Source organism: Harpegnathos saltator, unplaced genomic scaffold (genome assembly GCF_003227715.2).
Source record: "Harpegnathos saltator strain DR-91 unplaced genomic scaffold, Hsal_v8.6 scaffold403, whole genome shotgun sequence".
In the NCBI taxonomy this organism is placed as follows: Eukaryota; Metazoa; Arthropoda; class Insecta; order Hymenoptera; family Formicidae; genus Harpegnathos; species Harpegnathos saltator.
In genome coordinates, this window is record NW_020230210.1 from 1,087,501 (window position 1) to 1,114,424 (window position 26,924).

The following is a 26,924-nucleotide window of genomic DNA, read 5'->3' on the forward strand; positions in this document are numbered from 1 at the left end:
ATCGAGGAGGTGACAGTAACAAAAGACTCGCGTAGACTTTGTGTTGCATCTCATTAAGCGTAAAATCGGCCTCTCGCGAAGCAAGGAAGTGCGCTTGTCTTTTGCCAGAAAGTGAGGGTAGTGACGATGGAAGACGACGACTCTTCAGTGCTGCGAGATCGCAACAGCTGTGCTGTGTCGGTCTCGGTATTTTGCAACAAGAACAAGAAATTCATCGGTAGATTTGTTTCCGGCGAAATTGTTTATTCTGTCGTCTTTAACGCCAGATAAGATATCTCCTCCAGTTCGGGGGCCGGCACGTTTTCTTCCTCTCTCTCCCTCGCACTTGATGCGATAAGAAAAATGACAACATTAATGCAGGACAACGAAATTCGCTTTTTTTGATACCGAATGTGGGTCAGACGAACGAGCATGGCTGCGGTCAGAGTATTTATAAACGGCGAGTGGTGAGAAACAACATGGTTCATCATAAACGGTTGAATCATAAAAATTGCTCATGATAAATTGCTTCTGATGAGACGGATGGAACTAGTGCATTGTGAAGTGTCCGCTGATACTGAGAATTCGTGATGAATTGTCCAATGATGGATCAGATCGCTCGCGATACGGATGGCGAAATGGATCGGCTCGCTTTATAATCTTGGATTTTTTAAGCTTCAAGTTTTTCGTTTTAGGAGCTTATAAATTTGTCAGACCTTTATCCGTCAGACAGTTTTATCTTATTGTGTTTCCACGGGGAAGAGGCAGGAATTTTTAAAAATTTGCACTTTTCGCATTTAAACCTTTGAATAACTTCTCTGAAGCATCTTCTCCCAGCTTGTCAACATTTTAGAACGGAACTTTTGAGTTTTAACGTTTCTAGTTGCCAGCAGCTTTCGCGCGAACCTTTCTCTTCTAGATCTCTAAATAGTCACGAATTCTCAGTAATTTATCAAGTGCCTAGTTTACTATTGGATTAGCTCCAAACGCGATGCATCTGTCCTCTTTTGGCTTTTCTCCAATAATCCAAGCGGTAAACATTCTATCGCTGAAAAATATCAACAATTTAAATGCGCGCCCGCGCACATACATACACGCACACAATAAAAATATACACATGTAAAGCCCTCTCAAAATAATCACTCGACTTGCACCTACCGTAAATTATTCTGCAAACCTGAGTGCCCAAATAAGCCCCGCAATGTGGGACATTGGTCCAACACTGTGGTGCACGTTATTTTCCTTTCTGATCGCCAGCGAATACTTCTGCCGACGGCAAAATCCAATTGCAAATCATCTGCCAACCTGAACAACAACACCGTGCCCGCTATCAGACCGAAGGCTCACGGGGGGCGGTGAAGGATCGTGCCGGAAATGGCTTCCCGATCGTCCGGTTGATTGGCTACGACAAGCCGACGAGCTTGCAGGTGTTCATCGGCACCGATCTGGGTCGAGTGGCACCCCATATGTTCTACCAGGCGTGCCGTGTCAGCGGCAAGAACTCGACGCCCTGTATAGAGCGCAAGATCGACGGGACGATCGTGATCGAGGTTGAAATGGACCCGGCCAAGGAGATGCTGGTGACCTGCGACTGCGTGGGTATTCTGAAGGAGCGCAACGTCGACGTGGAGCACAGGTTCCCCCAGGAAGCTGGAGTGCTTCAGGGTAGAAGCAAGAAGAAGTCCACGCGGTGTCGCATGATCTTCCGCACGACTATCACGCATGCTGACGGGACCACGGAGACTCTGCAAATTTGCTCGCAGCCGATAGTTTGCAGTAAGTCAATTGAGAGAAGGATTATATCTAGGGAAATAATAGATTAAACAGTGGGAGAGTAAAGACGAAATAGTAAGTTACTCTCAGCGGATTGCTAAATAATATATACTACTCTGAGTGAAACTTTAATGTGCACGCAGCTCAACCACCGGGGATCCCGGAGATCTGTAAGAAATCTCTGACGTCCTGCCCGTGCACAGGCGGGCTGGAGCTCTTCATTTTGGGCAAGAACTTCCTCAAAGACACCAGAGTGGTCTTTCAGCTAGATAACGATGACCTGTCGAGTAGTCTGGAGCCGCACTGGCAATGCGCTGTGCTGCCAGACAAAGAATTTTTGCAGCAAACACACTTGGTGTGCGTAGTGCCGGCTTACCGCAGGCAGGATCTAGCACCCACGGAGACGGTTGGCGTGAAACTGTACGCGGTGTCCTCCGGCAAGACCAGCGAACCGCATAATTTCCTTTACACGGCCGCTTCCACACCCCCAGAGCCGTCCATGGGCAAGGTCGAATGCATCTCGCCCCCGCTCACGAACGGCGACGCCAACTTAACGACCTCCTCCGCCGCGGTGCCGCTTGCTACGGGTGTAGCATCGAACAGTACGTTTACGTCGTGAAACGTTGCTCTAATTTCGTCGATAGTAATAATATATGTAACGATCACGCTCAGTAAGAATGTATCAGATTGTAGATATTTGAAATAATCGAACCTCTCAGTATGTTTAAATTAGATCACTAAATGCTCAGGTCAGTTCTTGTTGAACTATATATTATAAGCTCACCAATCAATATTCGGGTTTCAATTTCTTGATAGTATCGAAGACGTTACAATCCTCAATCTCTCTGGATTTTTTAATTCTCGTTTAAACTCATACCTTTACATCGTCATCTCTGGATGACTATTAAATAAATATCTTGGTTTGTATGGTATTCGGAATGAAAAACAGTAAACACATTTCCTCAGCTCTGATAACGCAAGCAGCTGCCGGGCCGGCGAGTTTCCTGACGAGCCTTCAGACTCCGCCGCAGCAAGCCACTTCGGAGACTCTGAAGAACGACCCGAGCCCACCGCCGGCAGCGGCGGCGTCCCAGGTGACACCTGTGATGATGTGGGCCTCACAGTCCTCCAACTGCCACCCAAACTCACCACCCGAAGTCATGATGCCACCCCCGGCACTCGTGGCGAACCCGCTATTGAACCGACGATCTTCGACGAATCTGCAGTTGATCTTGCCGGATAACCTCAAGACAGAGGTGTTGGACGAAAATAGCGAGAACAGCATGTTGAGCGAAAACAGCATGCAGAGCATACCGACGCCTACGGCTGCCACAAATGGACCGACGTCGGTTGCCTCTCCTCTCCAGCAGCTTGTCAACGAAAACTCTAGAGAGGCCGCACCTTCGCAAGCTGATATTATCAGAACCGTCGCTGCAGCGGCCAACAACAGTCCCGCACGAGAAGCTGTGAGTCTTCTCGGGGTGGTGGATCTAATGCGTAATCAGCATCCTTTGTCGATGGTGAATACACACCATCAGACTCCGTTTGCAGGTGGGTACAGCAATCTTTTTTCTTTAATAATAATAAATTATTTGCACAATATAGATCGGCATTCGATAAAACAAAAGTCGACAGACAAGATAGTCAGTCAATATTTAATGTAATTTAATATTCTATAAAGTTATATTCAATTCCAATCTATCGGATCTCTTAATTGATCGAATCTTAATCTTAATTTGACTTATTAATTAAATCAAACTAGATTCATAACGATAAGTTATAAGACAATGGGAATGACTCTGACTTTAAATAAAGATTTCATCATCCTTATTCATCCTTCAAATTTCCTCGACTGTGAACATCCTTCGATTGCTTATTTAATTATTTATAGGAATACACGAGTCAGCTCAGGCTCAAGTTCTTAGTCCTCATCGTCTCAAAGAAACAAACGACGTCTTGCCAACAGAGAACAGTTCCAATGCAACTGCTCTTCCGGGAGCCGGTGTGGTGGACCTTCGCATGAAGCATCATCATCATCAACCGGACTTTGGTGCGTTATCGAGTTTCACGGGCGCACCCGCGACGCAGTCGTTGTCTGCACCGAGTAGTCACGTAGTGGACAAGTACCTGAATCATATGGAATCGTCGGTGACCGCGAGCGACGAGCCTGCTAGTCCCGAGAATGAGTTTGCTATCCAGCAGCAACGAGCTTCCATCATCTCAGGAAGCGGCCAACAGCCGGCGGCTCCTCCGGGAATCTTAACTACTGCAGGTAGGATATTGCATAAAAATATAATATTATTTTATATATTTAATGTATATTGTAAGATAGTCTAAAATAGTGATATTCTATGTATTATTTAAGACGATAAAATTTATAAAATATTAATATACGCTTGTTACCATTCTCAGGGCAAACTTCAGTGAAACTGGACGCCCTGGTAAACTCTACCACAGAACAAATGGTTTCACCCTTGCGCTCGGTGAACCCCAATCCTACAGGAATATTGAGTCACGTGACGTCAGAGCACGAAGCTATCGGCGGCGGCCAGCAGACTAGGACTAGCCCACCGATTCCGGTAAAGACGATGCTGCTGGAGGCGTTGCAACCATTGGGAGCAGCCGCGGGTGCGACGTCGGTGCCGTCGTCTGCGGCAACAGTGGAACAAACGGGAGACAGCCTGCTAACTACCATTAATGCGGCGCTATTACCGCCATTGCCGGAAGCCCAGGTCACCGCAGCAACCGCTACGTCGAATTCTACGGTAAATGTCGTTTATTCATTAGTCTCACCGGCGCGGACGCTGGAAGAAGAATAAAGGAAATTAGGATATTTGCCGGCGATGAAGTTGGAATAATATAAATAAAATACTTTTCAGTCTGTTCCTTTCCAGGTTGCTGGCGATGCGATACCGGCAGTCACGGCGGAACATATGCAGCAGCAAATCCAGGCACTCACACAGCAAGATGTGGTCGTGATGCAACAGCAAGTGCAGCAGGTGGAACAAGTGGTAGCACAGGCGCAGCAACAGGTCGAGCAAGTCGTCGCGCAAGCGCAGCAACAGGCGGTACAAGCGGTACAACAGGCCCAGCAACAAGTGGTGCAGCAAGTGGTGCAGCACGCTCAAGTGGTGCAGCAAGCGGTACAACAAGTGCAGGCTGTGCAGCAGGTTCAAGCGGTGCCGGCTGTGCAGCAAGCGGTGCAGCAGGCGACTCAGGAGGTAGTGCAGCAGGCGGTCCAGCAAGCGACGCAAGAAGTTGTGCAACAGGTTAGCAATTAGAAATCAAATTGCCAGGATTGATCGAAACGATCTCTGAATTTCCACATTTTCTAACGTATACATTATATACAAGTTATTTATTAAAAATCTACAATCTATATTTATTCGTTATTATTTTAAAATTAGTTACTAGATTGTCAGATTATTAGAATTCCACATGTTCTTAGTAACTAACGTTGAGATAAAAATGTTCCAGGTTCAAGCAGTGCAGCAAGCTGTCCAACAAGCTCAGGCAGCTCAAGCGATGCAACAGGCAGTTCAACAAGACATCGGTTCCATGCTGAATCAGCCAGCGGGCTTCGTAGCTGAGGCAAGCTCTGCATTGGCCAGCGGTGCAGCCCAAGAACCTTCTCAGCAGCGTCTGACCAACGCGGCGGAGCAAGCTATCAACAACGTCATCACCAACGCCACGCAAGATATTATCAATAACCGACCGATCAGCACTACCACTGCTCACGCGATCATCGCCACGAAGAAGATTCTCAACAGCGTGGCGACTCAAAGCGCCCAGCTGATGAACAGCGCGATGGAGGGTATTCTGCCGAAGTCGCCCTCGGCGCAGAGCAATATCGTTGAGCAGGTCGCCAATAAGTCGCCGCCGGTCACGCTCCCGGTCACACCGAATCGCCAGGCTGTGAACGCTTCGATTCCTAATACCGCCGCGAGTAGTGCGGCCAGTAGGAAGCCAGAGGACGGGATGTTGCCTCAAGAACTCACCTCCATGTCGGAACACGACCTTCTGAGTTACATCAATCCCAGCTGCTTCGACCCGCAAGGCGGATTCCTCATGTAGTACTGCCATGTTCCTCGTGAGAGGCGGAGGGATGATTTTTTTCTGCGAATTTCTTCCCGAACGACGCGAAAGCCTAAGGTCCTGTCTTCGTACCTCAAAGGAGTATGTTGAAAACTGAGCGAACAATAGAATCGGGAATTAATGGTTTCATTCGATTTTCCTTGCCGAGACGATTCCAATGATATGTAGTATATGGGATCAATTCGATGGTTATGATGGTCAAAGTGACCAGCGAAGTTAGCTGCTCTAAGGCTTTAAGGTAACTATTAACCGACGGTTAATAGTTTTAACGGTCTTAACGAGGAGAATCGAATGAAACCATTAATTCCATTTTTGCTTAGTTTTCAACGTATTTCTTTAGAACAGAGCTCGGCAAAGTTTACAACTTTCGGCCGATTTTCGGAAGCTACGCCTTCTATTTCCCCTTACCGCGCGGCGGATCCATCAACTGACGGTCGCGGCTCGCGACCTCAGGACCGTTAAGATCATAAGGCGCATCTATGTGGTTTAAAAAAAAAAACGCGTCGGCAATAGTACCTCATGGGTGACAAGGAAACCTATTGTTACCTAATGTTACCTTCTAATTACAAAAATATAAGAAAAAAAAAATATATATACTTATACAAGTGTATATTTGTACATGTTTGTACGAAATATTATACATAAAGTTGTATCGATACATTTATTTTTCAGCCTTTGAGGTGCGTTAAAGGAGCGCGTTGTCAACGTTAACACGTTATTCTATCTTTATCGCTCATTACATGTACAAGGATTGAATAATGCGTTAGCGCTGATCGACGCGCTCCCCGAACGCATCTTTAGTAGGCACCACATAGATGCGCCTTATGATCTGAACTGTCCTGAGGTCGCGAGCCGCGACCGTCAGTTGATGGATCCGCCGCGCGGTAAGGGGAGATAGAAGGCGTAGCTTCCGAAAATCGGCCGAAAGTTGTAAACTTTGCCGAGCTCTGCTTTAGAACTAACTGTAACCTCTGAAGTTTAGTAATCGTATGATTACGTTCGGTTAAATGCGAGATACGAAGACTGAAGGACATTGAACAGTTGGGAGGTCTTTTGAGTGCATGACTTTTTCTTTTCCTTTTTTTTTTTGGATTTTTGCAATTTCTAGGTTTTCTACTGTTCAGAGTTAAAACTCGACCATTCGGCTTTCAAGATTATGTTATCAACTCGATACTGACGATTCTGTGCCACATTTATAACGTGATGCAAAGTCACTTTCATAGAAAGAGAGGCGGAAGTACCATGTGAACTTTGGACTTGGTAAAATGCACATATCGCCAAAAATATGTATATGAACATGTATGTGTATATAAATGAATTTCTAGACTTATTTATATTTATAAGATCTATGGATCTTCTGGACTTAGAATTTTTTTTATTAAATCTCTAGATTATGTTGAAAGATCTCTTAATGGTTTCAGCTCCTGTAATTGAATGACAGGTTAGTTTCTTTTTTTCTTTTTTCTCATATCCTTGAATTGTTAGATCTCTTGATCACCACACTTAATAGATTCCCTCAATACTTAATTTATTAAATCTTTGCATTTTTTAATCTTTTATTAATTTTCGTTAATTCTATAATCCGGGAAAAATGTATTAGCAAGCTTTGGGTTCAATATGTTATAAAGATACAATCCGAAGTTTTCGGAGGTACTTCCGAATCGTTTTGCGGTCTACGGAGGAAAAAAGTAACTATCACGAGTCCGCAGCAGCAGCTTGTTAAGGATTGAAAACCATTAACGCTTAAGTATAAGACGGGCGCACGAGAAAGCGCGACAATTCAGACGTTCTGCTCTTTCACCTCTTCTTTCTTGTACTTGTTCTTCCTTTTCTACGAATTGTCGATTGTTCTGACGATTCATTATTTATCTTCAGCGATGTCTCTGCGCAAGTAGGTGCCTTCCCGTGTCGCAGTTACTATCTTGAATCCTTTTTTTTATTTGCAGGATTTATAGAGAGATGTGCGAGTGATATCATGCAAATGTGATTCGCCCTTTACTCGAATAACCAGTTAAATTAATTAACCCTCAAACGTTAAGTTTCATAAACGAGTATTGAAATTGAACTGCTTTTCTTTATTTTTTCTCTTTCGAGAAGAAAAAATTTGATAAAAGAACAGAAGAGTTTGTTAGAAATTGAAAGTGTTGCAAAAATTGTTTTCGCGAGAAACTGACCCATACATATATATGTATGTGTATATTTTTTTTTATCTCATTCGTCGCTGTTGCGAAGTTGTAGGTTCACGTTCTGGGGTTAATTAATTAATAATCTAATATCAATAAAGGAAGATTTAAAGGGCAGGTGTTATGGCAGTCAAGAAGAATCCTCCCGAGTTTCCTATTTCGTACTACTTGGAGCCTTGGAATCTGTTATATATTTCTTGCTTTTGCAAATGAACGGAAGAAAGAAAACTGATGGGATGGAGTGTGGAAGCGTGTGTAATTATATGAATTATCGAGTACACTATAGTAATCATTATTGACTTGATTTCATTACGAAAGAATGGATCATCTCGTTACTGTGGTCTTCGCGTGTCTCAAGTATGCATATAATATATATATTTCGTATACATATATATAGAGTATATATATATATTGTTTAATAATTGAAGTCTTTGTTTTACTTCTCTTTTGTTATTTAGTATATTGATGATGATAGAATTATGTGATTGCATTGATGTTTTTACTAGTTTATAGTGTAATAAAAATGACAGAGTGAAAGGGAGAGAGTGAGAGATTAAATTGTATGTCAGAATAGTTAAAATAGTATAAATACAAATATATATATATATATGTATATATAGATACATATATATACATACATATATATATATATATATATATATATAAATAAATATATATTTTTTACGTTTATCCAAAGAGAGTAAAGGGTGATTTAAATGGCAAAGTGAGCTTATTAAAGATGTATGTTCGTACAATTACTCTATACCGGGTGCAACTAAAGCGCGCCGTAAAACTTGTAACTTGTTACTTGTTATAGAGAGTTAGCAAAATTTGTTGTGTATCTTTGACCTGTGGACTCTTTATGAATCACGTAGATTTCTCGGTTCTCAGAATTTCTGAGATTGTCAAGTGCTTAAATCCTGCCAATTTTAGAATTTTAAGCTCTTAAAGGCCTAATCCTTCGTGTTGCAATTGATTGGATACTTAAACTTTTAGCTTCGATGGTTCCTACAACACTTCCTCGTATTTATATAATAATTATATAATTGTGTATCCTCGCATTTTCTTAGATACTGTAGAAAATTCATTCAACCATCGATCCCTCCTTAAGTTTATAAGCACTTCGAACACCTCGCACTTTAGCGGCAGCCGGTGTACGTATATCGCAACATCGAATTTTCTTCGGGGTCTCCCCGCTTGTTCAAGATGAGGGGTGCTAATACTCGCCAAGATTATATTAGCTAATAGAAGGAGAAGAGAGAGAGAGAGAGAGAGAGAGAGGAGAGAGAGAGAGAGAGGAGAGGAGAGGGAGAGAGAGAGAGAGAGAGAGAGAGAGGAGAGAGAGAGAGAGGGAGGAGAGAGAGAGAGAGAGAGAGAGAGAGAGAGAGAGAGAGAGAGAGAGAGAGAGAGAGAGAGAGAGAGAGAGAGAGAGAGAGGGAGGGAGGGAGGGGGGAAGAGAGAGGAAAGGGAAGAGAGAGGGAGAGAGAAAAAGAGATACGAAGGGCGGAGGGAAAGAGATTTTATAATGAAAAATATAATGAAACATTTATTGTCGCAGCAACAACGTGTCTTTGTAGCTAGAAATATATATATATATATATACACATATATACATATACATTACATATATATATATTTTATATTGAAAGAGTTGTGATGTGCCTCGTAGTCGCACGCGATGACTAATGAAACCGCCTAGACATGAAAGATAATTTGTGTACCACTCTTGCGATATGTACTCCGTGAATTGTCGTCAACATGTACTGTTCTCGCTGTACGCACATCAATAATAACAGTTATCAGCCTAACTTTGACAGAAATTCGTAACGATGTATTTACCCCCCTGTGAGTTGAATAATAAATGTTTCACAGCGATCTACGTGTTAATTGGACCTCGTGCCCCCAAGGTTACCCCTATTGCAAATACTTCTCATCCCTCTCCAATGTTACCTTCACTTTTGTTCCTAATAGCTTACAATTCAGCTAGTGTTACATTTCCTTCCGCTTCAAAGGACCTAAGGAAGATTCATAGTTTACCTTTAACTACATGCCAACCACTATCTTCGTTCTGGTATACTTTCCCCTCTTTTTGCAGCTTACTGAGGTGGTGCCTCACGGTATACGACGCGGCTAACAACAGATCCTCAGAAGTACCCTGAGCAAACGTTTATTTTAAGACGAATCAATCAATCGCATAAGTATCGAGATATCGACATCGACTGGTATACCTTGTATATCCGCTTGACGATATCTATATCCGTCAAGAGCTGGTTGTCCTCTTGCTGCTCCAGCGTATGTAATATCTCTGCTTCCCTCTGCTGCCTGTGCTGGATGTAATAATGTATATGCGGCAGAGGATCATCCAGGACTGGTCCGTGACCCGGATAAATCGTCTTTGGTTCCATTTTCAGGATCTTCTTCAACGACAGCATGTACTCGTGCAAGTCCTCGAAGACAGTTGTGCCCTCACCGAGGATGCAATCACCGCTGAACAGGGCGTTCTCATCTTGTAGTAGCAGGCAGACATGATCGCTCGTGTGCCCGGGTGTGTACTTCACCTGAAGCTTCGCTCCTTCGATCTCTACGACCTGTTCATCCTTGAGCGGCTGCCACTGGACAGACATCTCGTTTTCCGATTTCTCATTATCGTGTAATGCACGTGGCAATTTCCACACGATGGGTTGCTCGTCTTCAGGAAATAGTTTCTTCAGCAAGCCACGCACGGACTCCACACCGCCGATGTGGTCAGAGTGCCAATGGGTGATCAGCATGTGTGCGATGGTCGCGTTTTCTTCGCACAATACATTGTTCAGCAGCTTCGTGTAGAGCTCGCCTGTTTTCGCTTCCCCGGAGTCGATCAGCAGACGTCTGTAATAATAAAAGCTCTTTACTCACTGTCACCTGGAAGATCGACGTATTTTAAATTTTGCGCGCAGTTTCTACTACACGCATGCGTGCGGTGTTACGTAATGGTCTGTTCTTTTTAGCTGCACTACTGAACTGGTGCAATTAGTTAAAGAGAGAAAAAATATAGTTGTCTCATTCTAACTTATTGCACTAGTTCCGCAGTGCAGCTAAAAAGAACAGACCAATAGACCGACAGGTAATACGAGAGATTTGTTCATGTTATTTGAACTTTTTGCACCCGACTTCTGCGCTCTTATTTCCTGCGACATTCGAATATGCGTCTGTCTCGTTCTAAGTGCGAAAAGTGCAAGCAAGACAAGACTTTGCTTTCTAACCTCGAAAAATGCCCCGTTTCGACAATTGTTCTTACCACGTTGTAAGACGAGCGTTTTAATATCTTAAGCCATCTTTTGCATATGAAAAGGTATCGAGTAAACGTTGAGTCAAGCTCTTTTATTGATTTCATTTATGATATACATACTGTGGTCGTTGTGAAGGTTAGTTTCCAAAGGATGGAAAATTAATATTTATTACCTGCGCCCAGTACCAATGAGGTAAGTATTGGTGCCTTGCAGAGTCATCGGTCCAGGATTGCATCCTAGAATCCGAATGATCTTGTTGGACAGCCTCGTTATCGGCGGCAAATTCGTCAAAGGCGGCATGACTTTAGGATTTTACGCACTTGTGATAGGTTGTGAAAGAACAAGCACAAACGAGCACGCGCACTTTGGAATTTGACTTGCGTCACCTGTCGTATAACTATATATATTGGATAAAACACGAGAAACCTTTTTGTACTGTACACCGTGACAGGTGAAGTTTACTTGGTCTTTAAATCTCACACATTTGGACTGACAATCACAGGATGATACGATTGCACGAAACACCGTCAGAACGAACAGAACGATGTTAAAGCTGATCATGTCTGTTTTTTTTTTTTTTAGTTAAACTCTATTGCGCAATGCAGAATAGTGCTGGGAATTTCACTTTTCAGACGATTTTCCGGTTTTCTTCGGAAAATCGTTATTTTTAGGTTTGTTCTTTTTAGATAATCTAGCTCTGCACCATTCTGCACTAAAACTGAACTGGTTCAAAAAAGTTCAGGATAGTGCAAACAAGTTCAAGAATATATTGGTCTGTTCTTTTTAGCTGTACTACTGAACTGGTGCAATAAGTTAAAGTGAGAAAAAATATAGTTGTCTCATTCTAACTTATTGCACTAGGTCCGCAATGCAATGAGACAACTATATTTTTTCTCACTTTAACTTATTGCACCAGTTCAGTAGTGCAGCTAAAAAGAACAGACCACATATGTGTATCTAAAAAGAACGCGTGATGCAACAGTTAAAATGGCGTTTAACATAGCGGACAGACAATGTGTAAACAATGCAATAATACAATTTTTAGAAGAAGAAGAGAATGTTATAGTACCATTAATTATATTGAAAATATTATTACAAGATATAATAATATAGATTTTATCATGCATTTTCGGTTATCAAGAGAAATTGCATATGAATTGATAGCGAAATTTAATATGTCAAACATTTACTTCGAATACAAATACATGTTTTCTATATCCGTTCATTTTCTTTTCTTTCTATAATACTGTATTATTCTTTTAGATGTTGGGCATTCAAAAACAACAGGTGAGAAGCTTCTGCTGTAGAACTGACTGATATAGAATATAAACACTACCAAAGTTAACGCATTAGTTCTTAAATTAATTATTTATTAGAATTAAAAATGGTATCACACACTGCTTTTATTTTTAAGGTATATTCGTCCTCGAAGAATTTCTAGTGCAATTGTACTAGTTGCAAAAGTTAGAGTTGGAAGAGACTTAAACTTGTTTCATTCTTCTACTTCTCTTCTTTACTATTACTTATTGCACTTATTGCACTAATTCAAAGGCTTATCGAATATGAACAGGCCTTGGAGGTGGACTTTGGATTCAACGAAGATTATTTCTCAATTTTGTAGCGAGTTATTTAACCGAGATTCGAGCTTGTGCTTAATTTTTCGTTACACTGATGGCGCCAGGGAGCTCATCAGCGGGTCCAGCGGATTAGTGGTACTTCTGAAGTGTAGTTCCAAAGTCGCCTCTACGAGTCGCCAGCGTTCTTAATGTAGAATCATCGTACTGCAGCTCTGGTACCAGTTGTACGTACGTTATTTTCCAGTAGTATAAATCAACGGTGAGCGCGACATTTATTTCTTACTCGGTCGTGAAAATTTGGCAAAATTCAACGGGCTGCAACTTGGCAAAAATTATGATACCAAGATGGTCTAAAAGACATTTCGCAGCTTGATGTCTGTAGTTTTACATATGTTAAGGCAAGTTGCTCCAACTCCTTGGTAAATTAACTTAAATCATGTGTCCGTCTTCGTTGAAATTGAAGGAAAAACAAAAATAAACATATGATTCAACTATCAGTTAACTCACCAAAAAGTTGGAACAACCGGCCCTTAACCGGGCGCAATACTGTTAATGTTTTTCGTTAAGATATGCCGTGTTGAATAAAAAATAGCGGCAGTTTTATCTTCCGATCGAGTTTTGCGCCTGGAATTTACGTATGGGAAAAACGCGAAGAATGCAACTGCGGATGCGCGAATTAAAAAAGAAACTCTTCGAACTTGTCGGATTGCATAATCGACGTTTGTGCGCGACCTTTCATTCACGAGTTACAACTTGATCAGCTTCGTACGAAATCTCGACATTCGACGGACGACAGCTTTGATAAGGTGTTTATTTTTCTTCGCAGTGTTTTTGTCTGGGAATTGAACGCGTTGAACGGATCCGTCTTAAGTGACTTATGCAACGATATAATAAATCACGCATGAAAACAACCGAGCTAAAATTAATTCGAGAAAAACAACGCTCCGAGGACCGACCGAGGAACGTCCTTCCCTTTTCGGATGGAACATTCGGTTTCTCCCCTCGCGTCGTTTCGTCCGTTTTTCGACTTTTATCGCGCGCTGCATACGAGTTTGGCCACGCTGACCTAGTAACACACCTTATCTGTGGACCATCGATTAGCACTATCGGCGTGACCTTAAAAATCCGTGGCCTGACGCGCACGCAGGTCGCCTCCCTCGACGGCTATGATCATAGCGGGAAAGTTATTTTATAAAAATATCTGGTTACAGAGTTACAGTTCTTTTTCACCGAAAAAATGACCAGTTACAGTTACAAATTACTGACTTTCAAAAATAACATATTACAGTTACAGTTATTCAGAAAGTAACGAATCGTTACTTCCCAGTTATTAGGTATACAAATGAATAATCCAATTTTTTCAGCTACATTCAAGGTTTATTTTAAAAGAAAGTAAATTAAATTGTTCAATCAAAGTATTCGCCGTTGCTTTGTATAACTTTCCAGCCATCTTTCAGGCAGCTGATGAATTCCATCTCGGAAAAATGTTACGTCTTTGGACACGATAAAGTCGTCAAGCCATTTTCGGATCTCATCCACTGATTGGAAGTGCATATTGGACAAGGCGTGTTGCATCGACCGGAACAAGTGATAATCGGATGGAATGATAAATCTGGTGAATACGCCGGCTGTGCTGCAAGACGTCCCAGCCAAGACTCATTATGGTGTCTTTTGTATTGGAAGCAATGTGTGGCCTGGCGTTGTCATGCAACAATCTCACTGGACGTTTTCCTTTGCCAGTATACGGGCGTTTTCCAATTCTTCAATTCTTGACTCAAGCAGATTAATTGACGTTGGTAGCAATCCGCAGTAACTGCCGGGTTTCACCCGGTTCCAACAACTTATAATAAAGCATACCCTTGATATCCCACCAAATGCAAAGAAGAACCTTCTTCTTTCCGAAGCGATTGGGTTTTGCGACCGATTTTGATGATTCGCCGAGATTTACCCATGACTTTCTGTGTTTCGGATTGTCATAGAGTATTTCCATTTCTCATCACCCGTAACGATTTTCCACAAGAAAGACTTTCGACGCTGCTTATTGAGAAGAGAAAGACACGCTGCCACTCGTTGATTTTTGTTGGTTCAGTGAGTTCATGCGGAACCCATTTTCCTTCTTTCTGGATCTTTCCCATCTCACGTAGGCGTTTGGAAATCGTTTGCTGCGTTACTCCCAACTATTCTGCAAGCTCTGTTTGTGTTTGTGCCGAATTCTCAGCGAGCAATTGTTCCAAATCATCATTATCGCACTTCGGAGGGCCTCCAGGGCGTTGTTTGTCGATTAGACTGAAATTACTGCTTTTAAACTGCTTAAACCAAAATGCGCACACATCGTACGATACAACACCTTCGTCGAGAAAGGAACAAATCGATTCGCACGCTCTTACAGCATTTTTTCGTTGTTGGAATTCGTAAAGAATGCAGTTATGCAGTGTCGGATATGCACCTTATCTGTTGCCATTTTCGACTGTACTGAACTGAATACTTTTGAGGGTTATGTTGGGCCTTTCGCCAAACTATATGTTCTTTTTAATAGCTATATGTCAACATTGCATAATCACAAAAGAGCGGGAAAATCTATTCAATTTAAAATTGATTTCATAACTGCTTAAAATAATTTGGATTATTCATTTGTACACCTAATATTTTTTTTTACAATAATTGTGCTATTATCTTAAATTGCTTAATTGTGGAAATTCCTTCAATTTTATGTAAAAGCAGTTTGTTGATTATATCTGCTGCCAGAAACTTAAGTTTGAAATATACAAAGTAACCATTGAAGTAACTATTAAATTAGTTGCCAGTTATCAAACAAATATAATCAAGTTAAGTTACAGCTATAGATGGAAAAAAAGGAACGAAGTTATAGTTACCAAAAAGAAAAAACAGTAACAGTGATTGTAACTTCGTTACAAGTGACGAGTTCCCAACCCTGAATAATAGCAGCTTACAGCGCACGATCGAGCGCAGGTCGTAAATAAGCGCTCTCGCGCCTAAAGTGTAATTCACGTTTCATGAATTATGTACCGTCGCGACACCGCCTGTCAACAAAAACGGCACGTGCAGCTTATTCAAAGAGACTCTACGCAATTCCAGCTAATTGCTGCGTGAGGAACTCGCTCAGATGGCGTTTCGACGTCTCGACGCCGCCTTAGAGACGTCGAAAAACAACGAAACTATTAATAACTATCATATGAAATTTATTTCACTTGAGATACTCAGATTTTAATTCAGCTAGATTCCTCAAGGAAATCATATTTTATGTAATCGCGATTAAACTGGAAAACTGACGTCTAAATTCAAGTATTTCACTGGAGACAAGTTTCAAGTGACGATTGCTACGACGGACACCTTGAAGTCAGATCTGAGTTAAATCTTAATCAAAGTTAGATCTCTCGGACAATCTTACAACGTACGTTACGCTATATCTGCAAGAAGAAACATTTGAAACGGCGATTCAACTGGAAGACTCGCGTCTACTAACTACGTCTAAGACTTCAAATCTGACCAAACCCAAATACAACCATATGTGGCCCACAGGCGTTTTCAAGAGGTTTTCAAGAGGTTTCCCTTCCAGTCAGAACCACAATGTTGATTCGACGTCGATGAGAGTTGAATTAACGACATCGACTATTTCATGAAACGTCGACGTTTCATTTCAACGTCAAATCAACGTTATGCTTCTGACTGGGTTTATGCTCTGTTTGGGAAGTTTATGCATTTCTTCGTCTCTCCGCGGACGGCGAGGCTGAGAGACGACGACGCGCGTCGCCAACTTATCCCGTCGCCGTCTCCATCTTCGCACGGGAATCGAAACCGGTATGATCTCGATCGAGTTCGATCGCCCAGGCGCGCGAAGAATAGCGCGAAAGCGAAAGCCCATGTCTATCAGCGGTCACGATGATAACGCGCCCGTCGTTCCTTTTCCGCGTCGGTCGTGGGCGGCGAGAGCTGAACCCGAAGGAAATCGTTTCTTTTCACGTCCGGAATTGGCGCACGAGCGCGAGACTCGCTCTCGTCAGCTGATAACCGCCTTGAAAAGGCTGCGTTCCGAAATAATGCTGACAGTACTGCCGCTGCAACCAGCGTATTAGTCGTTTCAAAATCGCCAGTGAGTGGTCAGCAGCGCGGGAAACGGAACGGGCATTTACGGTATCGTGCAGTGATTAGCAGGGTAATAACTTATCTGAATGTAAAGATTGAAAGTATATTTAGAATAACGGCTAACTGAACTTTACTTGGTGCATAAAAGTATCGCATATTTTATTGAAGATTATTTTCAAGGTTCGCCATTAGACGACAAAAAAGATATTTCACGCAGTTCATAAGTTTTTATTTTCCCCTCCGTCAATTATCGTGTTAATTATCTTGTTAATGACACTTTTTCATTTCTTATACAAGTTTAAGCGCTATATGCATTAGTGGACTTGCACTACCTCGGGATAATGCGTGGAATTGGGACCATTTTTACCAAATTCCGGTTCAACTGACCGATTTAGTAACCTTACAAGATTCCAACTGCAGTTGCTGATTCAATCCTCACTTTCTCTTTCTTCTTCAAGCGGTTCCAATTGGAATTCTGCGAGGTTATCAAATCAATTAGTTTAATGCGGGGCTTGGTAAAAGCGGCCCTTTGCCGGGTAATTCCCTAAAAGCTATTTTCTTGAAAAAGGCAGTAAATCTTTTTACTATCTTGCAGAGGTAAACATGCCCAATGGCACGTCCCGGACACGTCCCAGTATTCGACCACTTTGAACAAATATTTACTATTTATTTTAACAATAATGAATGAAAGTAATAATTATTGTAAAAAATACTCAAATATTTTTGACGATTAGTTGGAAGAAAATATATCCAATTTGATACTTTTGTATTAAAATAAAAATTAATTATACAAGTATGCACCTATGGTTTGGCAAAATAATGGTCCATCGTCAATAAATTCATTAAAAGATAGTATCTATATTTATATTATTTCCCGTTCAGCACATACTAATTTTCTAATTACGGTCAGACACTGAGACAAATTATATCCGCACATTGGCGCGACAAATTATATCCATAACTTATTTCAACTGTCCGGTACAACTGGTACATTAAAGCGCTTCATTACTTGTGTAAATATTTCATTAATATTAGATATACATATATATATATATATATATACATATTGATTTAAATGATTTTTCTCTACTTAAGGGAATCTTAAGGTTTCGAATAAATGCGAATATTGACATCAAAACTATTCTTAATATTATATATTATATTTTTTGTGACGACCTACGCTTAAACGTCCGGTTACTGGAACATTTACCTTTCTGAAAAAAAAACCATATTGAAACGCGAGAACGGTACCGTTAGTACTTAGTTTTCGCGCATTTCGGAACGCAGCTAAAAGAAGATCAACGACACTTTTGCGCGTCGGCGTTAACTCGCGAGATAGCGAGAGCGCAAGGCGGAGACGAGGCCGCGTTCGCGATCGCCGATCACGAGCCCGCCGGCTGATTCGCGCGCGCGCGTTTTGCCTGCTTGCGAGGCGAGGCGGACAATGTTGTGAAGTAACTGCGACAGAGAGAGAGAGAGGAAAGTTCCCTCCTCGTCCTGGGAAGGACGCGGATCTTAGGGCGCGCGACCTCTGGCCGCGGCGGCCGGGAAAGTGTAATGCGACGAGCCGAGCGACAAACAAATCGTCGAATCGCAGTTGGGAGTTTCTCAACACAGCGACAGCTTCGAGCGACGCGTAAAAATTGCCGTAAAAATTGAAAGAAAGAATGCGAGTAGCGAGAAACGCAAGCGAATCGGCCAGTCACGCTCGAGGATCATTGGAGAACGCAAAGCTATCGTCGTGTTGAGATGGTCGAACGTGATATTGATCGATCTGCTTACTCTTCAACTTTAATTTTTCTACGTACCCTCCGCTTCGCGCGAAACTTCAGCGCGTTCATTCGCGACATTGCGGGGAATCTCCGCGGGCGGACGGTTTGTCCGTTCGCAAACTAACTCGATCTAATCTACCTCGTGTTCGAGAACGCGATCGCCATCGAGATCGCGATCAGCTCTGAAAATGTGCGTCCAATCGGGGTTTTCCCCGAGAAACTGATCGAGCAGTCGCCATAGCCCGAGGTGGACTCGGATTCAGCAGCCCGCGAGAGAGGTGGGCGGTTGATATATTTAACGCAGTCTCGATCTCGGGGAGCCGAACGCGCTTCTTCTCTTGCGGATTGGACCTCGGACCTCTGCCGAACGTCGCTTAATTGTCTCATCAAATTAAAGCGCGACGAATGAAGAGGCCCGAGTGGCACTCGTCTCGAGCCTGCGTGCAGCTCGTTAATTTCTCTAATGCCTGTTTTTACCAGCATCGTTTTTCAACCTCAACCCAGGTTTGAGTGTTTATCTGCCTGAGTAGAGTTTAAACTCAGGTTAAAACTTAATTGACGTTCGATAGGATCGAACATGAGTTTATGAACTCTTCAAGTTTATTAGCAATACCAAGGCGATAAAAAAAAAATGAGCGGTTTGTAATTTCTTCGGGGAATTACAAAAATTCGTGAGGAAGGCGTTTTTTGTTTCTAAATGACGTTGATGAAACTAGGAAACATGAGTGATCATTTTCCTCTTGCATTATTTATGTTTCCCAGAAACCTGTCATTTGCCGTTGTGATAATTGATAGCTTTGTCGGTCTCGTTCATTAATTCATATAAACGATTTACTGTCTCAAGGAGATCTTTCGTGAGGAAATCGCGAAGCTTTCCTTCGTCCGCGGGAAACCGATCGATCGTGTATACCGGTTTTGTCAAAAAACACACCCCGGTGTAATAATCAACGGGCGTCGTATCGTTATCATTCGCGAAGATGGAGAGAATGACGAAGATAATATCGCGCGGTAAAGCGATTTATTATCAGGTTGTCACACGCGCGAGTCTCGCTGCCTCACTGCTGCTAGCTTTTTGTTATCTCGAATTCTTGCCACCGCTTCTTTTTCTCCCTTACTTCGTAAACAAATTGATCAGCAGAAACGTCGAAATGCAAGGTGTACGATACTCGCATCCTGATTCATTGACGTACGAAGCGATGACGGACTTCACCTCCGACGTACGATCCGGTGTTTTTTTCTTTTTCCTTCAGTTTTTCTCTTCCTTTCCAGTCTTTTTTCTCTTCCAGGTGTACAAGTCTCCAAATGACCACCTTGGCGATGCGTCATTTTGTAGTCGCGCCGCAAATCTTCGACGTGTCAAGTGTTTCTGCAGCAACTGTCCGTTCGGGGGCTCGCGCGGGCTCGTTCGGATGCCGAACGACACGCGCGTACCGGATGCGGGTGTGTCACGGCATAAGAATCACTCGCGGAGAGCAGAGCCAAAACAAAACAGGGAAGGGGGAAGAGAGAGAGAGAGAGAGAGAGAGAGAGAGAGAGAAAACTCGTTAAAACACCTTGAAATTATAATCGCCGAGCACGCGCGGCGACGGCTTAATCGCATGCAATGTTGTGATGACAATTCCCTACAAAGTATTAATAGAATAGACCCGCAGTGCGAGAGTCGCTCTCTCGCACGCTACGAAACGCGACATCGATATCGGAAACGTAAAAATAAATCATTGCATGATTTTTATCGCGGACGCACGCAAGAACGAGGGGGGGAAAAAAAAAGAAGCACAAATAATCCGTGCCGAGGAATAACGCAACATTCGCGAAAACAACGTAGCTTAGAACATGGGTCATTGCGTCTGCATAAAATAAACGGCAGCGTGCGCGACGCGGAGATGAAGGAAGGAACCGAGCGCGAGAGAGCGCGAGCGAGAAGCCGAGTGTATATCGCTTCGGAGGAGGAGGACGAGGAGAGTCACCACGCACGGGGCGAAGTAGACGAGGCCGTGACGGCTGCGAATGAGCACGCATGAGGGGAAAGAAGGAGACGGAGGGAGGCCGATACCGTCGTAACAACGTGCACGGGCGAGAGAGAGAGAGAGAGAGAGAGAGAGAGAGAGAGAGAGAGAGAGAGAAAGAGAGAAAGAGAAAGAGCGCGCGATGCGACAAGGCATTCGCGGCGAAGCGGGAGGCGTGGAAGTTGCATGACGCTCGCTGAGACACACTGTGACGCCATGACGTATCGACCGCGTTCGCCACGCGCGCTGACGTCACGATCACGGTCCGAGTCAGACCGGGAGCACGTGAACAGCACGCTCGCGATCACGCGGCGCCGGGCTGATCAGCCGGCGCGGATTGGCCGGCCGCCGGCGAGCCCCTCGCCGCGATTGGTCGCGCGAGCGCGGCGTGTGATCACACACACGCACACAGACACACAGCAGCGGCGCGGCTCGACGCGTCCCAAGGCAGCGGCGACCCGAGAAAGCTTCATTGCGTCGCGAGACGCCCGACCGTAGCGTGCGTGTTGCTATCGCTCTTCTCTGTTGCTTGCGCACGTAGGCTCGTCTCGGCGTGTGTACTCTCGTTGTTGACTTATCTTCTGGTTTCTTTTATTTCTTCCCTTCCTCGTCGGCTCCGGGCGATTTCTTTGTTTTTTCCTTCTCTCTCATTGCCCGGCCGAATCGTGTCGTTGGTCCTGCGCGAATATGGACGCGAACCAGGCACCTCTTTCGCCGCCGGCCTCGCCCCAGCTGAAGCACGTAAGTGGCAGCGAGTTAAATGTACCGCCACAAAACATTGCGCACCGTGTCGCCCGCGAAACTCGAACATCTCCCGCATCCTCCGCGGCATGCCGGATGAATGAGCGTATTTTCCGTTGTTCGTGGATGTTGTTTGTCTCTATCGTGGTTCACCGTGGTGACTTGTGCCGTGGTAAAAAATAGCGCGCTTCATCTCATACGGTGTTTGAGAAGTTGAATTTCATTTTTTATACGATTATTCGTTGCAAGCATTGTGTGCTTTCTGAGTTTTTAGTGCGTGCTTTCTGTGCGTGAACGACTCAATTTACCTGACAATTGAAAAACGATTAATAGTGATCTGATATCGTGGCGGTTATCATTAATCTATTTTAGTAACTAATATCCCAGATAAAATTTTTTGGAAGCGTGCAGAGAGAGATTCTATTTTTGAATCAACTGGAACGTGAGCTCATATTTCAATGATTGTAGAAGCTACTATTTGCATTCTTGTCTCGAATTCTCCCGGGAAAAATATGAAAGAAAATCTGGCATTAAATAAACAAATAAAAGGTAAAGAAAGAATGTTCAACAACATCAGATATCAGAAACAACGCTACTCGTCTACTCGCAATACATCATTAGATTTCCTCCGAGATCGAGATGTGTCACAAAATTAAATAAAAAGGATACGCGCGTATTTTACGTCTTAGCTGCGTCTGCCTTGAAGTCGCGCATCTCTCGGCTATTATTTTATTACTTAACAATACCGACAACACGACTGCATTAATTTTTCATTTTTTTCAACACGTCTTGCGCCGAAAGATTCGCTTCCTTTCGCAAAAGGATGCGCTCACACCTTTCTTTGTTCCGCAGATGGAACCGCTGCAGTTATCGTTTAGTGTGGCGGCTCTATTGGGAGAGAAACTTCCGGTCCAATCGGAGAAGACCAGGCGGAAGGACGAGGAGGACGCGAGCTCTCATCCCGCCTTGCCGCCCACCCCTCAACCCTCCGACACCGAGGAGGACGAACCACCTCGAAAACGGCAATGCGTCGAGCAGTGCGAGCTGGCGAAGGTAAACAGCGGATGGCCTTATCGACGGACGAACTTTGCTTGCAAACACTCCCCGCTTCTCTCTCTCTCTGTCTCTCTCTCTTTCTCCCTCGGCCGTCCCCCTTCGATTTCTCCTTTCGACCTAATCGACTGGAACGTCGCGAGCGGTTGCGATACGACTCCGTTCGAGTGCGCGCGCGCGCCATTTCGCGCTCTCTACGCTTTCTTATCCTTCGAGTGAGCGTATCTCGCGATGATATAACTTTCTGATAAAAACGGACTCGGTGTGCGCGTCCGCGCCTTTCGCCGGGTAGATGGCTCGCGATGTGCCCGCGAACCGACGAACTTTCTCCGGAAAGTAGCCCCTTCGGTCCGTTTTTCCAATCAACAACTCTCTCTGCTCGACTGCGCTCGACATCGAACATGTCGCAATGCTTTTACTGCTCCATCGGACGAAATGTTCAAGCTCCCCCTTGTTCTCTTTTTAGCTGCTGCTAGACGGCACTCCACCGCCGAGTCCAGAGCCGGCCCGGGTCTCGGTGATAATGCGCGCCAATCGGGACGGCACTTGCAGTCCCGCCAATTTAACGGGGACTCCCGCGATCGAAGGCTGCGCAGCACCACGTGACCAGCAGCCCGTCGCTCGCCAGAGAGCCAGTAGTCCGCGAGCGAGCGCGCGAGTGAGCGCTTTGGCGCCGGTGGAGAACGTGTTGCGCAGCCTCAAGTTCAAGATGAGCCTGCGTAAAGAGGAGATCATCGTCAACAGCAAGAACACCGACCGTGAGAGCTGTCCGCAGCTCTCGCAGCCGCAACAATTACCGAGATTGCAACCTCTGGCACCGAAACCAGCACCCATCGTAGTGGCTAGTCTCCTGGGATCCCCCTTGGTCCTTCCTCGGGCACCTCTTCTGCTGGTGGCGAACGCCGCACCGGCGAGCGCCGCGGCGGCGGCCAGTTTGATGAGCACAGGCGCCACGGAGACGCGTCGGCGTGTGTACGAGTGCGAGCACCCGGGCTGCGGCAAGAACTACTTCAAGTCGTCGCACCTGAAGGCGCACACGCGCACCCACACCGGCGAGCGGCCGTTCCCGTGCCCCTTCGACCAGTGCAATCGTCGCTTCTCCCGCAGCGACGAGCTTTCACGGCACAAGCGTACGCACACTGGCGAGAAGAAGTTCGCCTGCGTCGTCTGCCAGAGGCGCTTCATGAGGAGCGACCATCTGGCGAAGCACGTGAAGCGCCACGCCAGGGACAAGTCGTCCTCGGCGGCGGCGGCGTCGTCGTCGTCTGCTTCCGCCGGTAGCCAGCTCTCCACCTCGCAAGTGGCCCCCACGCCCTTGAGAGTGAGCCTGTTGCCGGTGTTGGCGCCGCGATTGACGGCGCGGCCGGTCCCACAGCTGTTGCCACCTCAATTGGCGGCTTGAACGACTCGAAGCGCGACCACCAGGGTCGCCTGAAAGCTGCATTTCGTGGTCCCCGCATGGTCCTGATCCTGGCTCCTGGGTTACTCCCGGCGTGCGGAGGTGGAGATGAAAGACTCCATATTTTGATACTCGAGTTGCTAAGTTAACAATGCATAGGATCAATCGGGCTGATTCCGGACGACTGTCGAAGATGTCGAACACGGGGAGTCGCTTTCGCATCGGTGAGCCACTGCTGGAAGCACAAACGTGGCAGCGGTCGATTAACCGACCCACGCAATCTGGTCGGTTGGGAAGGTGATGAACGAAGGTCACCGGGATTTGAAGGAGAGCTGGAGAAGATTGTAAATCAGCCGACGTCTGTGGGACGTCAGTAGACACTGTGGGAAGGTCCAAGACCTAAGTAAATATGCAGGAGCTAAGCAAGAGCGAAAACAGGCCGAACAGGCAGGAAGAGAGAGAGAGAGAGAGAGAGAGAGGCGTACTTAAGGAGACAAAGCAACACAAAAAGCACGAGACGGCGATAAGTCATTGCGTAGGAGGACTCGTCACCGTCGTCTGCGAACCGAGTACCTAAGTGTGTCTGTGATCCGTGACGCGTGAAGGCTAGTGCACAGTTCAGTCGAGAGTATCACGACTCGAGAGTCCCTCGCGGAAAGTCCTGCTCGTGTTCGCAGCGTATATTTAGCGTTTAATGTTGCCATATGCTTCTCGACCTGAAGAGCGACCACGACGGACGCAGAGCATTGTCCATATTGGTAACAAGCTCGAGCTCAAGTCGCAGCTCAAGCGCGCGATTCAACGCTAAACATCGGTTGTGAGAGAAGACGGCTACGAACTTCGACACGGGCACTATCGTCGATCGCTCGTCCCTGCAGACGGCGCGAAGGCGCACAAACCTTTTCGTTGGGTGTCCTTCGCGTTCTCGGACTTTCGCGTCGCCAGAGTCACCCTCGATGAAGGCAGCTGCTCTCGGCGAGTAGAGGTCTCCTCAAAAGCCAGTCAGAGGCACAACGTTCGATCGATTCGACGTCGATGAGAGTTGAATTAACGTTGATTGAACGTTTCATCGACCGCTTCAACGTCTAATCGACGTCAAATCAACGTTATGGTTCTAACTGGGAATGCGGTCGGCGAGTTTCAGCGCGTTGACCGAGAGAGAGAGAGAGAGAGAAAGAGGAGAGGAAAAATATTTATTTATGAGGAAACGAGAGACGTGTTATGATTTATGTACATAGCGGTCATACACATATGCGGCTTCTAAGATTATTGATAGCCGACGATTAGTTATACATACATTACACATGTTGTGTTGAGCATAGAGAACGCGCGGAGACGGACCTGCAGAGACGGCGAGATCGCGGGGAACGTGCTCAGTTAGGATCGCAACGTCGATTCGACGTTGAAATGATCGATGAACCAACGTTGAATCAACGTTCATTCAATCCTCATCGACGTCGAGTCAACCTTGAATCAACGTTGTGGTTCTGACTGAGTGGTTTCCTCGGCCGACGATTTTGTTGTTTCTTTCTTCTTTCGAGTCGCTCGCGTTCTCTCCGGAGACTCGCGAGGCGTGTTGTTTTCTTATTCCAGAGTTTATTTAATAATCTATCTCGTGATCGTTGCGATCAGCAAGAAAGAAGTCCAGGTCCGTCCACACAAGATCGTGGATACGCGTAGATATCACGGCCGGGCGAGGAAACTTCGCTCGGCGGCAATAAGACTTTACTGTATATATGTATCGTTAAACTGTGTAAAGAGTTTTTCTACAGTCTAATAAATTGTATACTTTCGTAAATCGCCACGGAATGTCATTCTCTTTCCCTGTCCTCCGCGACTTGTCGTAACTCGTGTCCGTAATCCCATTACTCGGCCTATATTTCACCTCACACGTCTTTCAGACGCTCTTTAAGGCGCACTTTAGACGTTTATACTATCGGAGGAACTGCGCTTTGCGCTTTTTATCGCTCGAACCAACAAGAATGATTTCCGCTCTCTGTAAGTTTTCTTCTGTCGCTGACGTTTATGCGCGTATAAATCTCTTGAAAAATCGTCTCGCCTGCGGGATGCGAGATTTCCAGGAAACCTCGCGTGCCCTCCAGACCGGAACCTTCTTCTTTCCGGACGGACGAAGCGCGGACTTTGCGTAGCCGAGGGGACACGGTTAAAATTCTGTGAGGAAGGTCGCGGCATGGGATGGTCTCAGCGCGATAACGAAAAAGGAAATGAACGTGCCTGCTTGCTCAAGAGCGTCCCGATGAGCGCGCACGTGGCCATCAGCCTCGAAGCACGCGTGATACGAGTCGATAAGTCGAGTTGCAACGATGAGTCGCATTCGTCGGTGATGACATCGTGTTTGAGCAAAGCGTCCCATCGCGCTCTCGTACGCGCGGCTTTGCGCGAATACCAGACGTCTGCGATAAGATATGATTGAAAACGGCACGTGAAGTCAAAGTCGCATCACGGGCGAAAGTGCGCGGCGAATCGAAGAAAAATATTAGAGACGTCCCGGAAGAGGAATGTTGCAACGTTGGGACTGATTATCGCGGCGGAGATCGCGCGCACGAAGTTGTCGAAAGGAAGAAAACGAAAGAAACGGAACGCGGAGCGTTGCTACAATTAAGCAAGATTGTTATGCCATTAGACGTTTATACTCGCCGGCCGGGCTTCGTATTCGCGAGGTCGCCGACATCGATAAGATTCGTCTGGCGGCGAGCCGCAGGTGAAAATATTATTAGCGACGAGACGAGCGACGCTCACCGTCTCGTGCTATCGCGCGAGAGTGACAGTCTCAAACACTTGTACATTTCTAAAAATACGAGCTGACCGAGTCGAAAAAGGCACCTCTCGGTCGAGAACTGATAAGATTCCGCATTGGAAAGGGAATTTTATACGTCGACACAACGTGGAGTAATTGGTTTTCTTGTTATTGAAGATCGTGCTGAAACATGCATAATTTTTTATTCTGCGCCA

The 26,924-nt window shown here is 45.0% G+C and overlaps 3 protein-coding genes across 9 annotated transcripts in view; 2 read left to right on the forward strand and 1 right to left on the reverse strand.

The window, feature by feature from the left end:
- NFAT (nuclear factor of activated T cells 3) overlaps window positions 1–6,749 on the forward strand; it is a 34,814-nt gene extending 28,065 nt beyond the window's left edge. For 5 of the 7 annotated variants that reach the window (XM_011151294.3, XM_025301189.1, XM_011151290.3 and 2 more), the window contains exons 4-10: window positions 1,237–1,755; window positions 1,896–2,354; window positions 2,719–3,303; window positions 3,644–4,024; window positions 4,165–4,517; window positions 4,632–5,021; window positions 5,230–6,749. In XM_011151294.3, coding sequence (XP_011149596.1) covers window positions 1,237–1,755; window positions 1,896–2,354; window positions 2,719–3,303; window positions 3,644–4,024; window positions 4,165–4,517; window positions 4,632–5,021; window positions 5,230–5,826 — 3,284 coding nt within the window. In that variant the 3' untranslated portion in view covers window positions 5,827–6,749. The remainder of the gene's footprint in view (window positions 1–1,236; window positions 1,756–1,895; window positions 2,355–2,718; window positions 3,304–3,643; window positions 4,025–4,164; window positions 4,518–4,631; window positions 5,022–5,229) is intronic. The other 2 variants (XM_011151295.3, XM_011151291.3) reach the window with 2 other exon arrangements.
- A 2,932-nt stretch (window positions 6,750–9,681) lies between these two features.
- LOC105189287 (endoribonuclease LACTB2) lies at window positions 9,682–11,985 on the reverse strand. The gene is made up of 3 exons (XM_011151284.3): window positions 11,472–11,985; window positions 10,259–10,898; window positions 9,682–10,185 (listed from the first exon to the last, which is right to left on the reverse strand). The coding sequence occupies exons 1-3, from the start codon at window positions 11,597–11,599 to the stop codon at window positions 10,057–10,059; spliced, it is 897 nt and encodes a 298-aa protein (XP_011149586.1). The 5' UTR covers window positions 11,600–11,985; the 3' UTR covers window positions 9,682–10,056.
- Window positions 11,986–21,219: 9,234 nt separating this feature from the next.
- LOC105189286 (transcription factor Sp5) lies at window positions 21,220–25,749 on the forward strand. The gene is made up of 3 exons (XM_011151283.2): window positions 21,220–21,499; window positions 22,352–22,552; window positions 23,019–25,749. Exons 1-3 carry the CDS (start codon window positions 21,446–21,448, stop codon window positions 23,952–23,954), a joined length of 1,191 nt encoding a protein of 396 aa, XP_011149585.1. The 5' UTR covers window positions 21,220–21,445; the 3' UTR covers window positions 23,955–25,749.
- Window positions 25,750–26,924: the final 1,175 nt, after the last annotated feature.

What these genes read in the sequence shown, in the direction of transcription:
- LOC105189287 (XM_011151284.3), bottom strand. Translation starts at nt 11,599, where the DNA reads ATGCCGCCTTTGACGAATTTGCCGCCGATAACGAGGCTGTCCAACAAG. An exon ending in CTCATTGGTACTGGGCGCAG is followed by an intron (nt 10,899 to 11,471) that starts GTAATAAATATT and finishes TTATTATTACAG; the next exon opens with ACGTCTGCTGATCGACTCCG. An exon ending in TCGTCAAGCGGATATACAAG is followed by an intron (nt 10,186 to 10,258) that starts GTATACCAGTCG and finishes ACGTTTGCTCAG; the next exon opens with GGTACTTCTGAGGATCTGTT.
- LOC105189286 (XM_011151283.2), top strand. Translation starts at nt 21,446, where the DNA reads ATGGACGCGAACCAGGCACCTCTTTCGCCGCCGGCCTCGCCCCAGCTG. An exon ending in CCTCGCCCCAGCTGAAGCAC is followed by an intron (nt 21,500 to 22,351) that starts GTAAGTGGCAGC and finishes TTTGTTCCGCAG; the next exon opens with ATGGAACCGCTGCAGTTATC. An exon ending in AGCAGTGCGAGCTGGCGAAG is followed by an intron (nt 22,553 to 23,018) that starts GTAAACAGCGGA and finishes TTCTCTTTTTAG; the next exon opens with CTGCTGCTAGACGGCACTCC.